At 36.2% G+C, this 17915-nt stretch overlaps 1 protein-coding gene across 4 annotated transcripts in view; it reads left to right on the top strand.

The window, feature by feature from the left end:
• The first annotated feature begins 4356 nt into the window (after nucleotides 1-4356).
• Nucleotides 4357-17915, top strand: part of SERPINI2 (serpin family I member 2) — a 35676-nt gene continuing 22117 nt past the window's right edge. The window contains exons 1-5 of one of the 4 annotated variants that reach the window (XM_047694846.1): nucleotides 4357-4373; nucleotides 6547-6801; nucleotides 12867-13097; nucleotides 14685-14879; nucleotides 14962-15154. In XM_047694846.1, the coding sequence (XP_047550802.1) occupies nucleotides 6555-6801; nucleotides 12867-13097; nucleotides 14685-14879; nucleotides 14962-15154 (866 nt within the window). In that variant the 5' untranslated portion in view covers nucleotides 4357-4373; nucleotides 6547-6554. Of the gene's footprint in view, nucleotides 4374-4466; nucleotides 4642-5696; nucleotides 6802-12866; nucleotides 13098-14684; nucleotides 14880-14961; nucleotides 15155-17915 lie in introns of those variants that run through there. The other 3 variants (XM_047694763.1, XM_047694674.1, XM_047694922.1) reach the window with 3 other exon arrangements.

The following is a 17915-nucleotide window of genomic DNA, read 5'->3' as shown; positions in this document are numbered from 1 at the left end:
CTAGCATCAGTGAAGCAAATGTTTCAGTTGGTGGAGAGGGTGACAGAGGAAAGGTTTCAGAAGATGCTGCCTATTCCAGCTACAGTTAGGTGCGTCCTGGTCAGGCACTGTGACGTCTACATATACTGCTTTTCTCTCCCCTTGAATGGCAATCACATACAGAAAAGGTATAAAAGAAATATATATTTGCATCTATCAACAAATGTTGGAGAATGTTATCAGAGTGATAAAGGCTCTGGAGACCATGTTGCAGAACAGGTAAAGAAATGGGGAAGTCTGGCATAAGAAAGAGAATTCATGGGAGACATAACCTATTCTCAAATATTTCAAAGCTGCCATGAAAAAAAGAGTAGAAGTTGAAACAATGAACACAATTTTAAGAAGGCAGAGTCTAGAACTGTTTCCTAATACTGACTAAAACAGGAAGAGTTGTCTCATCCTCCCTCTCCTTCCCATCTTGGTGCAGAGAGATTGGTGGTAGGCCTGCTGCTTGGCTATGAAAGGAAGGAGGAGGAACAGAGAAAAGACCCAGCAGAGAATCTCACTGGATCCATGAACCTGGGACTGGGCAGTGGGAGGGGGATTTAGGTGGTAGAAAGGCAGAGAGGTAAGTGGAGGAGATGGCCAGCATAGTAGGGAGGTTGGTTACATTGAGCAAATCAATACTTAGTAAGTAAATGAATAAATCAGTGATTATATTGAGGATGAGAGGCACGTATCTCATTTTTATAGATGGTATTTATAACATATTAAAGGAGGAAAAGTAGAAAGAACCCAGAGATGTTAGATTGGGTTAGAGATACCCCTGTGAATTCATGGTTGCAAATAGAGAGACAGAGACAGAGAAAGGGGGGGATGGAAGGAAAGGAGGGAGGGTGCGTGGAAGAAAAAGAAAGAAAAAAAAGAGATTAAAAAAAGAAAAAGGAGGGGAGGGGAGGAAGGAAGACATGGTTAAGAGTGATTAATAAATTATGTTTGCAGCTTGCTCTCAAATGATTCAGAAAATACTAATTATAATTGTGTATACACGCACATATACCATATATATGTATTAGATACATAATATATATGAGTCTTTATATTTTTGGCATCTCTATGAGAGGAAGAGGGAGGGAAAGGTTAGGTATTAGACTGAGCACACATAAGTGGTGGAATGTTAACAACCAGGGAAACACAGAGAGAAGGAGATGCTAGTTCGTTATATTATACCAGCAACTTTTCTATAAATTTGAAAGTATTTCAAAGTAAATTATTTTTAAAAAATGAGAAAGGATGCCTTGGAACAAAGGATTTCTTGATATGCTCTGGCAGTTGAATAACTCTCTCACAAGGATATCACAGAGAATTCTTGCACTGGTTGGGAGATTTGATTAGATAATCCATCATTTCAAACTTTGAACATATGACTTTTGAATTATAGATGGATGACAGTACAGTGGAGTGAAATCTGAGCCACATTTCCAGATATTTAAAGGAATATTAAGATGTTAAAGAGATATAATATGGGTACCAAATACTTTGTGGAGGCTCTGCTCCCCATCCATATACCCAACCCTCCATCTCTTCATCCATTCATCCACTCATCCGTCCACCTGCCCAACCAATGATTTAAGACACATGTAAGGGACTGTTGTAGACACCAGGTATACACATATCAATAGGATACACTTCTTCTGCCATCAGCTTTCTGGAGTGAAGGCACATAAAATGCAGTGGTTTATTAGGCAAAGTTGAATGATCCGACTAGTGTTTCTGGTATAAACTGGAAATTCTTTTGCTAGAAGTATTTTACTTTTTTGCCCTTGGAAATGACTTTGAAATGATTAGCCTGAAATTGTCTCATTCATATAGACAGGGTCCTCTCTATAACCTACTACGTGTGCAAGGTACTGTGCTGTGTATAACCCTAATCCCATCTTTAATTAACTTTAGGGCCTCTTCCGGGAAAGGAATTAAGAGGAGCTGTCTCACAAGTATATTTAATGAGAATAGAGCTTTTAGAGGTATGAAAGTCTCTTTTAATGTTACTGTTTCTAATATTTGGAATGAAAATGCACACAAAAGGAAAAAATGAAAAGACATTTGGTTATTACGTCTTATTCTTCTATCTTATAGCATCTAATTGTGCGAGGCAAGTAACAGGGTCTTGCCTATCAAATGTTCCTAGAGTTGAAGACTTTATAAGTTATTTCTGAAATTAACACTTAGGTTCAATTATTTGAGATCCATTTTTCTACAGCGAGAGAGGCTTGTCACATTAAAATACTGTGCCAGAATTTTCATAGACTACTTTGTTTGTGGTATGTAGATTTACACTAAACATAATTTAACCTGTTCTCTTTTCAGAATATTTTCCTTTTACCACACAAAGCATATGGAGCAAACTGACAGAGGAAAAAAAAATGCCTGAAGTTAATCCATGCTCCAATAGAAGAATTAGATTTTAAGTCCTTTATTAATGAGAACATTTGCTTGTATGTTTTTAAAGTTTGGAATTAAATATATTTTTACTTAAAAAAAAAACTACAAAATGCTAAGAAAGATGATGATATTGAACTTGTAACCTCTTGCTATTATTTTTATACATATAAAAGCTTTATTTTTTACAGTGGGGAAGTGATAAGTTCAAATTTATACCAAGACACTTTGGCTCTCAGTAATGAATTTTTTTTTCTAATTCTTTAGGGATAAAATGAAGTTGTAGAAGGAACAAATTTGTGAAAATATTTAAGAGGTCTGCAGGAATATTTTATGGACAATTGTGGTATCTTTATTGTCTATTAAAAGAGCTTAAACCAGGGAGGAGAAATTCATAGGCATTCTTTTTTACTCCCCAAGAGACAGGAAAATGTATATTCTGCTTGAACTGCTCTAACATAAGGTCCTTACAGAACAACTTCATTAAATGATCTTACTAAGACAGAGTGTCTGCTTCTGTCATTGGAAGGAAAAGTAATGGCTTGTTCCGGGTTAAATCACATTATGATCTGAGTAATATGGAGAAATAATAATTTGGTAGCCAAGGGTACTTGTGATGGATGTTCGCTGGTGTCACTACAGGGGGAGAAAAGCATTGATTGAATGATAATCTTGAACATTCAGACTTATTATTTATGAATTGCATAGTAAAATAAGAGGAAAGATTGTGCTCTTGTGCTGCATAACTCTTTTTGGAAAATGATCGCTGATAGTGTTAGTTAAAAGCTGGAAATGAATTTGCATATGTTAGAGCAAGTAATATTATTATAACCTAAGATTTAGAAAACATTTAGAGACACTTAGATGGGCAATTAAGAATTTTAGTGAATTAAGAGGTTATGGCCTATAGCGACCATCAGGGCTGGGCAGTGAGCTCTAGCCCCATTAGGACACTGAAAGAGGTTAACAAGGTTCTTGAAAAAGTTTTTCTGATGAATTCCATTGGAAGGTATCTATATTCATTTTATTTCTTTTTCATAAATTTATCAGAAACAACTACATTTAATTATGAATAGGGAGTAGTTGATAGTAACTGGAACAAATTTTCCATTTTTCTTCTTAGAGGCAGCTGATGAATAATACAATGTGTTAAATATCTGATTGTCATTGAGGTGATTGATTTGAACTAGAAGAATGAGATCAAAATCCGTTCAATTATGCATCCATTTTTTATTAATGAACTGTTGGTAGAGAAAACCATGTAAAAGTTTAAAAGCATATAAAAGTAAAATCGATGTTTATTATCAAATTACCTATGTTTAATAGTATTGCTTTTGTATAACTTGGTAAATCAATAATCTTAATCTGGTCTTTTTGTTCAACATAGAGAGTGTATTTCTCGGTATCTACTCTTTTTCCTAAGGATTAAAATGTAACCACAGGAAATTCCTATGACAGTTGTATAATTTGATGAATTGCTGCGAACTCTGTACGTGCAGCAGCAATTTGTCTCTGCATTCTGGACTTGATTTAGCTTTATCCTTTTTCTCATAGGCATTCTGAAATATTTATGATGGCATACATTGGTAATCTGATGTGCAAGTCCTGTGAGAAACAGAAAGAACTAATTACTAGCAAATTTACAAGCCCTAGTATATCCTTCCAAATTCTGTTTCAATTTACTGTAAAAGAAGTGGAATAATGGGTGAAATATTATAAAACTATTACAGTTTTCTCTCTCAATTCTTGCCAGTTGCATCATTGATCATTAACCTGATCATATTTGTCCTTTTATACAAAGGTAGTGAACACCTGCTTTGGGTTTAAAGGAATTAATCATACAGTGTTCAAGATAGATAAACTTGGCCTTGACTGATCAGGTATTTTATGTAGTGTTTCCCAGCAGTCACATTTCAGTTATAACACTACAGTGAATAATCAGAAGCCAATTTGGGGTAAGTACCTTAAAATTAAATAGCCTTTGAATGAAGTACATATGCAATAATACTGATCACGAGTGTTTAACAGTGTAAGGAAATGGTATTTCAATTCACTTTGATACAGATAATATTTTAACTTATCAAATTAACACATCACTTTTATTCTCTTTAAATGATGTCATTGTAAATTTGAAGGCCAAATTCTTATAGGACTATTCATCATGTTGTTTGGTTCACCAGTACTTCATGCTTTCTAATGAAATAGGATTCAAAACCCAATGAGGTAAGTGAATTTTTAAGACATTTTTTTGCTGTGAACTTTGTGTAGAAATTTTCTGGGAGAATTGGATGCTCAAATAATATTAATTTTAGTTATTAAGATTATTAATAATAAGAGGATACCCTCAGATTATATTATAAGAGAAAGTTATATCTTTCATAATATTATTTATTATTATTCTGACACAAACCAAATACACGAAGATGTACCTAATGAATTGCCACTTGGTGACTTAAAAGTACAAATAACATTTTGACTACTTTTATTTCTATAAATTGATATTTCTAATCAGAAATCTTCTGAGATTTCTAATATATTCAGTAATATATTAGAAAATGATACACAGAAATGTATTTTGGACATAAAGTTTCTCTTACTGGCTTTTCCTATTGTTGCACACAGTTCACAACCTTATGTACTAATTTAATCCTCCAATAAAACATTTGCTTGAAAATATACATCTATTTTTTTAAAAGATTTTATTTATTTATTTGACAGACAGAGATCACAAGTAGGCAGAGAGGCAGGCAGAGAAAGAAGGGGAAGCAGGCTCCCCACTGAGCAGAGAGCCCAATGTGGGGCTCGATCCCAGGACCCTGGGATCATGACCTGAGCCGAAGGCAGAGGCTTTAACACACTGAACCACTCAGGCGCCCCAACAAGTGCTTTTTTAAATTGCATTTTGAGGTCTTTTTCCTTTTCAAGTTGTGTATCTAAGCAAACAGAGTTTAACTACAAATATTAGCTGGCTAATGATTCTATATCTTAGTTTTAGAGAATAGTTGGCTATTAGTAATCTTTATATGTAATAGTGACTCTTAACATGACCCATTTATGGGTCATGATGACCCTCGTAATGGTCTATAAAACACTTTAGAAATATAGTTCTTCATTTTTTAAGGCTAACAATACATTGTTCTGGAGGCTTTCATCTTTATCCCCAATGAACATTATTTCCTAGTAACCTATTAAACTAGGAGTTACTAAGGGATACTAAGATGTGTTTTTTGTAAGGTAAAAGTAGTGTCACTAAAATTTATAAGGATTTCAGAGTCAGTATTTCATGAAGTTTGTGGTAATATCATGAAACTCATTCTCAAGATGTAGTCAGATGGCTGAATTTCCTGCATTTTTAGTGGAGAACACTTTAATGAGGTGTCATTAGTATTGTAAATTTGTACAAAGTTTTCAATTACACCTTTTTTGTATGTGTTAAGTTTCAAATTATTCTTTGATTTTTTAAAAAAATTGCTTTCTTCTTTTGTTATTGTTGTATCAGTTGTATTTGATGGTAATTGTGTTTCTTTATGGTTTTCCCAAGTTTTGTTTTTCCTCACTTTGAAAAAAGTGCACTGTGGATTTTGGGGTATTTTGCTCTCCAGAAGTGAGATTGTGTAAAGTGTGAAAATTCCTACTGCAAAGACTTTGCCAGATTACTCAAACTGATTTAAAATGTGTTAACTTTCTAGTATTGTAGGTTTAAAACCACACTAGAATGTCTTCATTTTTTTTCTATTTCTCTTTTGATCTACAAACAGTTTTAGAGTAGAGTGGACAGAGAATTCCCTTGATAAAGAGTTAGAGTTGATCCCATTTAAAATCCTGGGAAATATAGGAAAAAGTATCATACAGCTATTTAGAGATAGTATTGCTTATTGATAGTGTTCCACAATTATAACTTCTTTGATTTTAGATGACTGCTTTGTGTTTTGATCTAGTTCTTGAAGGAATATAAAAATGCCATTAGCACAGGCCTTATTTCTCCTAAAAGATGATCCTTCATCTGAAAACTGGAATGAGAATCATCTTATGATAGTCTGTTCTAATAGGTAAAAAGTTTTCTGTTGGAACTTACTAAGGTAAATTCTGATTATTTTGAAAACTAATGATGTTTTAATTAATGCACAGAGGTCAAAATGCGTAAGATCTTGTTGTGGAGTCTCCTATTGATTTTTTCTGGAAGTCAAGCCTCAAGACCATTGGCTCAAAGAAATATCGAATTTGCAGTGGACCTTTATCAAGCTATTTCTTTATCTCACGAGAACAACATTATATTTTCCCCTCTGGGAACAGCGTTGGGTCTTGGGATGGTACAACTGGGAGCAAAAGGAAAAGCACAACAGCAGATAAGACAAACTTTAAAACTTCAGGAAACCTCAGCTGGTGAGATTCTTACATATGATTATTTATACTGGATAAGATGTGCCCCAATTTATTTTGCCAATTAGAAGTTCAGGGTCCCAGAATTGAAATATTCAAAAGTGTGAACTTATAATAAAATGGAGAATTTTTAAAAATATTCATTTTAGGGGCGCCTGGGTGGCTCAGCGGGTTAAGCCGCTGCCTTCGGCTCAGGTCATGATCTCAGGGTCCTGGGATCGAGCCCCGCATCAGGCTCTCTGCTCAGAAGCCTGCTTCTTCCTCTCTCTCTGCCTGCCTCTCTGCCTACTTGTGATCTCTCTCTGTCAAATGAATAAATAAAATCTTTAAAAAAAAAATTCATTTTAATTGCTTTCTAATGAAAATGTTACTAGAAGAATGTACTATTTTTAATACAGATTTTTTTATTTTTTATTTTTATTTTTAAATTTCTTTTAATACAGATATTTTTATATAGATATGAAACTGTGAGTATACCAGTATATTTTTTTCTGTCCTGTTTCAGCCAGTTTTAATTGAGACTTATGTTGTGTGTGCATGCGTGTGTCTATGTATGTATATTTGTTTATTTTTCCACTCTCACTATGTTGTGATGATTTTCTCATATCAGTTTCAGAATATAATTTTTAGTTGTTGCATTTTATTGTCTCTTATGGAAATATTGTTACTTACTTAACCTCTCATTATTAGGTAGTTTCCTATATTTCTCTTATAAAAATGCTGCAGTGAACATCCTCACCCAGAAATCTTTGTGTGGATATCTCATTATTTTATTAGCTTTTAAAAATTAGTTTTATAACTAAAATTCAACTTTTTCACCTGATTGAGACCAAGAAAAAGCAGTAATGTAGACATACATTTTAAAAGCTTGTTTGGTTAATAGTTTTTAAAGGAAAGCTTTTATATTCTTATTATTATTTTTAAAGATTTTATTTATTTATTTGACAGAGAGAGAGAGAGAAAGAGAGAGAGAGCACAAGCAGGGGGAGCTGCAAGCAGAGGGAGAGGGAGAAGCAGGTTCCCCAGACGAGGTCCTGTATTCCAGGACCCTGGTACCATAACCAGAACCAAAAGCAGATGCTTAACTGACTGAGCCACCCAGGTGCTGTAGGAAATCTTTGAGAGAGATAGAGATCTCACAGACTGGGGGGAAGCAGGCTCCCTGCTGAGCAGAGAGCCCAATGTGGGGCATCTTGATCCCAGGACCCTGAGATCATAACTTGAGCTGAAGGCAGAGGCTTAACCCACTGAGCCACTCAGGAGCCCCTAGGAAATCTCTTTTAAAAAGCACTCAGATAACCTATCTGAGGCCTTTTTGTGTATGAAGGGTTGTTGTTTCAGAGTCCCCTGAAGGTCTGAGATACTGTATAGAAGCTTTAGCGCTGTCATCCTGTTTAAAAGGGTAGTTGTTGGGGCATCTGGGTGGCTCAGTGGGTTGCAGCCTCTGCCTTTGGTTCGGGTCGTGGTCTCGGGGTCCTGGGATCGGGTCCCGCGGCGGGCTCTCTGCTCAGCAGGTAGGTAGCCTCCTATCTCCTCCCTCTCTCTCTGCCTGCCTCTCTGCCTACTTATAAAATAAACAAAATATTAAAAAAAAAAATAAAAGGGTAGTTGTTGGGGCATCTGGGTGGCTCGACAGTTAAGTGCCTGCCTTTGGTTCAGGCCATGATCTCGGCGTCCTGGGATAGGCGTTGTGTTGGCTCCCACATCTGGCTCAGCATTCCGTGGGGAGTCTGCTTGTCCCTCTGTCTCTCCCTTCCTCGGTGCTCTCTCTCTCTCTGTGTCAAGTAAATAAATAAAATCTTTTTTTAAGGTTTTATTTATTTACTTGACACAGAGAGAGAGATCACAAGTAGGCAGAGAAGCAGGCAGAGAGAGGGGGAAGCAGGCTCCCCGCTGAGCAGAGAGCCTGATGCAGGGCTTGATCCCAGGACCCTGAGATCATGACCTGAGCCAAAAGCAGAGGCTTAATCCATTGAGTCACCCAGGTGCCCAAATAGAATCTTTAAAAAGAGAGAGAGAAAAAAAAAAAAAAAAAAAAGAGAGAGAAAAAAAAAGAAAAGAAAGAAAAAGAAAGGGTTGTCCATTTCTCTGGCTAACTATGTCCTCAATTTCCATAATGATTTTAATTTTAGACTTTTGCATCACTGTCAGGTAATATGTCCTAACCATCAGAGGAACTTTCCAGATTTTTGATGTGGAAATTTAATCACTATTACTAACTTCAGTATGTTTGCCTCAGAACAGAGTAATTATATTTAGAGATTTGTTTTTCTTCTTTAGAAGGTCTTGTTTGCTTTGTTTTAAATAAAAGCAATTTTAAGTAGAAAAGAAGTTGGTGATGGTGAAGTTAATTGCAAGAATTTTCCTTTGTGAATAATGCAAAATGAAGCTACTGTGTTCCAAATTTAGTCTTGACTGTCTGTATTAATTTCTGCAAATCCCACTACATAGTCTCAGAAACATTTAAATCACACAATACTGCTTTGAAAAGTAATAGAGCATTTATAAATATATGTAAAGTTGATTCTATGATAAATAAGCAAAATCAGAATCTCTGAAGTTTAAACTACTCTCTATGGATATATCTTGTAGAGAAACATGGAAATCTTAACAACTCTGGATTGTGAATGTAAGGCTAATCACAGTAGTAATGAGGACGACACTATCAATCATATATATAGTACAGCATTCACTGTTACTGTGTTTGGTATCCACTATCTCACTCTTCACAGTTACTCTGTGAGGTGGACATAACCCTGCTGCTTAGACGAGGACACGGAGGCGAAGAAAGGTTCAGAAAATTGTCCAGAATGAATTCCAAAAATGATTCACTGAGAGCTGTGGATCCTTAGGGCAATATATTATATTTTCCTTGGGAGAATATATATGTGGACAATTAAACATGAGTATGTTAACACATGTAACAAAATCTACCAAAGCTGCTTTCTATTATGCTTTGTTAAGGGAGAGAGAAAGAGAGGGACACAGATGGAAGATAATTGCAAAAGGAAAAGGCAGAGGAGCCAGAGAGAGAAAAAATATGAAAAATAAACTCTGGAAAATAAAAAAGAGGAGGGAATTAAGGAATAAGGAACAAGGAGACAGTTAAGGTAGGGGACAGAGTGGAAGAGGACAAGGGAATGGAAAAGGCTCAGGGGGTCTGGAGAAAGAAGAACAAAATGGTGTTAAGGGGGGGACCTAGGGTATGTCAGATCAGAAGGTGGTGACTGGTATTGGAACCCAAGATGAAGAGGAAAATCACTAGTAATGATCTTGTCTTTATTTAATATTTTTATATTTTGTTCTTCACGGGGTTTTTTTGCATCAACACTGATTTAAAAAAATGTGTTGCAACAAAATATCTTCTTGGTTATGGAGCCTGTTGGCATCTCCTTAAATTTTATGCTCAATATAAGTGTCCCATTGACTCATCCTAGTCCTGGCCCTACCTTCTATTCCCAATTTTTATCAAAGGTGCTCTCTGTTCAGTTAGTCTATATTTTACGTTTCCTGCTATCAGATTGTTTTATGTGAACACCTGCCTTGTTCCACAGATGGGTATACAACTCCTGGGATCCTACCCCCACAGGGCTCTCAGTGTCCTCTGGTCTTCTTTCCCCTTCTGTCGAAACATCTGCTCAGAATTTACCTTCTCCAGTCTACTGAGCATCTGATATTTCTCCATTTTGGCTTTGCTTCTAATATGCTGCTTACTAATCAAAGACTAACAGAGGTGCTTCCTTATTCCAAGCTTGTCATAGAAAGAGAACAAGCCATGAATCTGTTCTGCAACCAATTAAACTTATGATCTGTTCCTCTCAAGTTACTGTATCCGTCTGGATTTTAGATTCCTCACTAAAAAGAGAGGAGTTTGAATAAGTGATTTATATGGATCTTTTGGCTAAAATAATCTATAATCCTATGACTCCCTTTGTTTTCATGTTTGGATCTCTCACATTTCACACACAATTGGCCTTTGGGCCTTAATTGTAGGAGAAGTAAACATGTAATGAATTTTGGAACATTTTCTGAAGGTCTAGCACAATCAAACCAAAAGTTACATTCACCCCATGACCTGTAGATTTTCTCTAGCTCTGCTTTAGGAAATGAAATAAATTGATTCTCTTTGCTTATTAGGATCCACGTATACATATTCTTTTTGATCTGTGTGAAAAGAGGTTATTAATCTATAAATTTAATCAAATTTATAAGGCAGATATCTTTATATTCTCCTTCAAACTTGTGCTACTTGATGACATTTTTCATTGACTTCTGAATCCAGTGATTTATCAGAGGGCAACTGACTGTTTGTCATACAGTCTTAGACCTTAAGTACTTGACATAAATCTTTTTGCACTGACAAATGAGTCAGAACTATTTTTCTCCCCCTTTCTTTTTCCCCCCATTCCTTTAAAAATGCTCATAAATTAAAAATTTCTGAAGATTAGTTTCAAATTCTGCCACTTCATTTCTGACCTTATTTAATTCTTTTGAAAATACTCACGTTTTCACTCAGAAAGTCTTCTCTATAGCCTCCCATTTATTGAGATATTTCCCTCAGCTTTAAATTGCAAATGATTGCCTCAGAAATTGCATAAACAAGTAAAATAGATTAACCTTCTTCCCTTCCTTATGTAAGAATTCTAGGATTGTAAGGACTTGCTGAAATTCTTCAAAGGGTAATAAGTTCTTATGGCTAAAATTGTTTATGTCTATATCTATATCCCCAAGAATGGAGCATCATGGAGTTTGAAATATAATGAAATATACTTCCCAGAGACTCCAGTATGGTTATATGGGTTGTACCTGCAGGAAAGCAGGGGAGGACAAGGAGAGAAGTGGGGACTGAAATGTAGGCTCCACTCAGCCAGACAAGATAGAAGGCCATGGGGCTATAGCCCTCCCCCACCTCCACCAGTAAGAGAATGTATTCTTATTTGCACAAAGATGTTATGACTGTTAGCTCTCCGATAAAGTGTATGCACATACATACACATGCACACACACACAAATGCCTTATTTCCAATGGACAACTCAAGACAACTCCTCATTAAAACTTTTCTCTCTTTATTCGGTGGGTATCTTCTAATGACAAGCCATTTATGTTTTCTCCAATAAAGAATAATTGCCTATACTCAACTTTTAAGTTATAAAAATAGCATTTTATTTAACTGAAAATATAACAAAGGCCCTGAAAGTAGCTTAGATTTGAAATACAGTTCCTAGACTCAATGATTGAGTCCTAGGATTAAGCCAGAAGGGAATGAAAAGCATCAATATCTTTGGTCGTGAATAGGAAGCCCCTGAACAAGGACCAAAGCTGAATTGTCTCCTAGGCACATCTACCTTCCCAACAACAGTGCGGTCAGAATGAGCCAACAATAAATAACAGGCCAACAGTAATTCTAGCTGACTCTGGTGGCCTCATTTGGCTACTGGCAATAGTTGGAACAGTTAAAGATCTTTGTTGTTCATGTAGACAGCCAAAATATATACATTCATGAACCTGAAGAAATAGGCAATTCTGATTCTTGTGTATCTCTAGAGCTGATTATAGGGGTTGCTCATAAATTTCAAAACTTGGACAGGTGCCATTGCTCACAACAGAGCAATTCTTAAGCTGAAATAAAAACAATATTGAAAAAGATTGCTTGTCACTGTCATCCCCCCATCAGTATTCATTAGTATTTTCCTTCCATAAATATTGCATGTTATGCAAAGAATGAGGTTCTAAAGATAAATTTCCAACAAGTAAGAATGAGCTAAATTTGACTATAAAAAGGGAATTTCCTTTTTAAATGTTTAAATGCCTGTTTAAATGCACATTCTTGTTTTTGGTGAATTTCAAATTTACATGACAATCTTCCTATTTAAGAACTGAGTTCTTTATAAAATGCATATTCTATGAAGATAAATGCTTAAAATATTTATACTAACTCAGGAAGGACCATTAGTTATACCTAAGGGTGCAAAAAATGGTGATATGAATCAGTGCTTAGAAGCAAAGCTGAAAAGCTGTTGTTTTTATGTTGTTCAATATGTCAGTATACATTATAATTATTTTTTAGGGGAAGAATTTTCTGTGCTGAAGTCATTTTTCTCTGCCATCTCAGAGAAAAAGCAAGAATTTACATTTAATCTTGCCAATGCCCTCTACCTTCAAGAAGGATTCACTGTGAAAGAACAGTATCTCCATAGCAACAAGGAATTTTTTCAGAGTGCCATAAAACTGGTGGATTTTCAGGATGCAAAGACTTCTGCAGAGACAATAAATACCTGGGTAGAAAGCAAAACAGATGGTAAAGTTTCCCATTTTCATAAACTCATTATTTGCCATTGTATTCACGGTTTTTAATATCCTAGAGTAAAGAATGGTTGAATATTTTCCTACTAAACTATGGCTCAGAGGGCTCTCCCATTTTGCTTTCCTGTTATTCAAATTAATACCAAATGGCAAAACTGAGACAGACTGTAAGCTGCTTTGAAAAGCATACAGGTTTTTTGAAAGACACCTATTCATAGAATTTTAATGGAAAAACCTTTAATAATGATTTTTTGTTTAAGCATAGGTTTTTAATCTATGGCTGTAGAAATAATATCTTTGGGCACCTGGGTGGCTCAGTGGGTTAAGCCGCTGCCTTCGGCTCAGGTCATGATCTCAGGGTCCTGGGATCGAGTCCCGCATTGGGCTCTCTTCTCGGCGGGGAGCCTGCTTCCCTCTCTCTCTCTCTCTGCCTGCTTCTCCGTCTACTTGTGATCTCTCTCTGTCAAATAAATAAATAAAATCTTTAAAAAAAAAAAAAAGAAATAATATCTTTGGCCAGGTAAAAATTAGATCTGTCAACCTCAAGTGCCTTCTTTTCCACATATTAAATAACACATCTTAGTTGGATAGGTTAATGTTTAATAAGAAATGTTGATAGTCCTATCATAAATGTGGTAATCTAAACTTTAATTTCAATACAAGCCAGCCAAAATTCCTCAGGGACTATGGAGTCACACAGTAGAAAGAACACAAGTTTAAAGTTACTCAGATCTGAATTCACATCCTACCTAGTTCTAAGCTGTGCCCCACCTAAAATGAGGATAGTATTAGAACGTTTCAGGATTATTAGAAGGTTTGAGAATAATGTATGTGAAATAACAAACATATATCAGGTCCTTGTTTAACAGTGGTTTGTTTCTTTGGTCATCCATTCTGCTGCAAAAAATTATGATGGCATAAATGGCGGCCATATTCTTTATAGGAAGCCTCATACAGGGAGGCATAGTTGAGAATGTGAGATTGGTGTTTTGAGCAGCTTTCACAAGAAAGTATCATTAATGGGACACATAATGAACATCCCTAGACAGCTCCATGGCACTCAGTCATGCTTTTATGTTGGGTGGTTGTTTAGAAGAAGAAAATCATGCTAGCAACTCCATTCTTGTCCCTTCTCCAGCAGTCACTGGCACTAGCCATGGGAACAGAAGGTTTGAGGGTACCATTAACTTACTAATTCTGATTGACCTGCTGGAGAAACTTGCAATAAAGTTTGAAAACTATGAGTAAATATGCAGGCGGAGACATTCAGTTTTTGTTCTTTCTGGCTGAAAAACAATTCACACAAATAATCTTGCTGAAGAGAGTCCATTAGTAGGTCTGTCCAGATTTGCCTCAGAGAGTCTTGTATCTCCCGTTTCCTAGTAATATCTGTTTGTCCCTGTTTCTAAGTGAAATGTTTAATAGTGCTGCTTTTTACTCTCAGAATTGCCAAGATTAGAGGAGAAAGCACCTGTTTATAACTGATCTGCAAAAGAAATTTTAGTTTCAGTGCTATATAAAGCAGTCCCACTGAACCACTATTGCTTATCTCTTCTTGTTTCCTCCTCCACTCGCATCACAGGGAAAATTAAAGACATGTTTTCAGAGGAAGACTTTGGTCCTCTGACTCGGCTTGTCCTGGTGAATGCTGTTTATTTCAAGGGTGATTGGAAGCAGAAATTCACAAAAGAGAGCACACAGTTGATGAATTTTACTAAGAAAGATGGTGCAGCAGTCAAAATCCCAAAGATGAAGACTCTTGTGAGAACAAAATATGGTAATATGAAAAATCGCCCTCCAAAGCATGATTTTGGGAATTGCCAAGGATATTTACTTAATATTTTCTTTCTCTGTTTCAGGTTATTTTTCTGAATCGTCCATGAACTACCAGGTTTTGGAATTACCTTATAAAGGTGATAAGTTTAGTTTAATCATCGTACTTCCTGCAGAAGACGTGCACATAGAAGAAATGGAAAAGCGAATTACTGCTCATCAACTCCTCAAATGGCTCTCCGAGATGCAAGAAGAGGAAGTGGAAGTAAGCCTCCCTAGGTTGGTAATGTCATTTTATTATTTGGTTCTTCTGTTTTCACTTAGGGAGACATTTGAATAGCTGGCTGAAAGATAACAGATACTTGAAAAGGCCACTGATCGGAAGAAAAATTCATTTGGAAGTGTAGTTCCACTTCATGGATACACAGGCAAGTCTGAACATTACCAGCAATGCTTTGCCATGAGGAGAACTGAATATAAAGGCTCAATATTCTCTGAAATAGATGAAGAAATGTAAGTCTGAAAGCTAGAATGCTGAGATGAAAAGGAATTTTTATTCTTTTTATTATACAAACTTATCTTTCTCTACTTTCTTTACTAATTGGAATTTTAAATACCTATCTTCTGTTACATTTTAGGAAACCCCCCCTGCCCATACTTATGCTACCAGACAATTAAAAGATATGTTATCTTGACAATTAAAAGATATGTTAAATCAACTTTGACAGCTAGTGCTCTAATAGTCATTGAATGATAAATAGGAAATCCAATGGCCAGGTTTAGATAGTTAATATAAAATGGAAATTGCAAAGGCTTATCTCAGGAAACAATAATCGTCGACACTAATTTCTTAATATCATGCTTCTGGCCAACAGGAGAAACTTCAAAGTGAGTGGTGCCCACATAACTCAATTCACACTCCGCCTCAATTTTTTAAAAAGAAGCAGATGTTTAATGAATGATATTCTGTCCTTTTCATTTCTAAATTTCCTGCAAACAAAGCCTGTATGGCTTATACACCCCTCTTCTGGGCCTTTTGTCATTTAAACCTCTTGGCTTTTCCTTGTTTTTCCACTTAGCTGGGATTCAGTCACTCATTTCAATCATATTCTCACCATATAACTTTAATGCTTTTTGTTACTTGGTCTTCGTCCTGCTTTAATTTTTCCCTAATCATCCTCAATCCCCAGCCTACTCATAAAGCCACTCCTGCTCTCCAACTATTAATTTTCTTAAGCAAAAACCCAGAAAGCATCCCCTTCTGGCCTCACTGAGGCTGGAGCTGGGGACCCCTTACTTTTCTTCAACTTTCTTTTTTAATACTCACACAAACTGCACCAAAACTTGACTTCTATTCCCAGGTGCCAGTTTATGTTGATTTCTCTCACTCTCAACATGTGTCTCAACTTCCCGTTCCTTAAAGAGGACATATCATTAAGCAAACCTGCCTCTCTACCCTTCACCTTAAGATCTGTATACATCTTTGAAGATCTTCTCTCCTTCTACCTTCCTTGTCATCCTGGAGAATGAGGTCTCCTATGTTTTTCTCACCCTAATTCTAGGTTGTTGATCCTAATACTATTGACCATCCCCCTTTTCTTGAAAAACCTTGCATTCTTCAACCCCTGGAGCACTACTCGCTTCTGTTTATTTTTCTCTCTTCTGTAAAATTTCCTTGCTCCCTGACTTAGAGTTTTTTTCTTTCTGTTCCCAACTAATGTTTACTAAAATTTCATTAAAATTTTCTTCTTCTTACTCTCTTTTATTCTTCATTCTTTAGTCTCTTTTATTCTTTATTCTTACTCTCTTTTTATTCCCTTATTCTTCATGTCTCTAAAATCTGAATCTCTCCCCCAACCTCTCTTCTAATTCCCCAGCATCTGCATATCTCTACCTGGATATTATTCAGTCTTTCAAAAAGTATATTTTTTTGGGGGGGGGGGGTCCTACTACATGTAAGCTATTGGAGATAAAATTATGTGACAGATAGTTTATCTTCTAATAACAGAAATAACAACTTGGGGTATTAACTTCTTTATTTTCAAATTTCTTTCTCTCTCTTCTTCTTTTGGAAAGATCACACAAAAACACTGTGTTTAGAAATTGTTCATGCCATGTACTAGCAGTGGGGTCTTAGGAGAGTCATTTGACAGTCCTGAGTTGTGGTTTATCAGTCTTGGAATAGTGAGCCCCAAGGTAGCCCCAACATCTTCAGCCCAGTTAACAAATGCCTAGATAATAAAGCATAAGTCCCAGACTCAACTGACAACAGGAAATAAGGGCTTTTGCCAGAATTCCCTTCTCTAGCATGTTAGGAATCTCTGCAAGAATGCTGCACAGCCCACAAATCCATCCAGGCTACTGAAGTCTGGACAGCTTTTCCATACTGTCTTATTATCAGCTTCTCCAAACTGTGGCCACACTTCTCACACAACTTCTCTTACAGTATGGATGCAGGCTTCTCTTTTAATTCCTCCAAGAACAATGGTTATGGGTTGAATTATGTCCCTCTTAATTCATAAGGGGGTTGAAGTCCTAACCCCCACTACCCCAGATTGTGACTTTTCTGGAGACAGAGTCTTTATAGAGGTAATCAAGTTAAAGTGAAGTTATCAGTGTGGGCCCTCATCCAACATGGCTGGAGTCTTTATAAACAGAAAAAAGTTGATTACAGAGATATATGTAGCGGAAAGACTAAGTGAAGAGACAGAGGGAGAAGATGTCCATCTGCAGGCCAAGGAGAGAGGTCTGGAACACAGCTCACAGTCCTTAAAAGGAACCAATGCTACCCACACCTTAATTTTAGACCTCTAGCCTCTACAACTATGAGACAATAAATCTGTTATTTAAGCCCACCAGGTTTGTGGTAATGTTAAGGTAGCCCTTGGCAAATTAATAGAAGTAAGAACATTTTCAATATTTGACCAAATTTTACTGAAAGCTGTGTGTTAATAAAAGGGGCTTTTAAGGTGGAAAGTTATTTAAAAACCATGTGCCGCGGGATGAGTGTTTCTGGAGTTTAAGCCATTTCTTAGAACCA

Source organism: Lutra lutra, chromosome 1 (assembly GCF_902655055.1).
Source record: "Lutra lutra chromosome 1, mLutLut1.2, whole genome shotgun sequence".
NCBI classification, from domain to species: Eukaryota; Metazoa; Chordata; class Mammalia; order Carnivora; family Mustelidae; genus Lutra; species Lutra lutra.
Note: the sequence above shows the minus strand (reverse complement) of the source record. Positions and strands in the feature narration are given on the sequence as shown.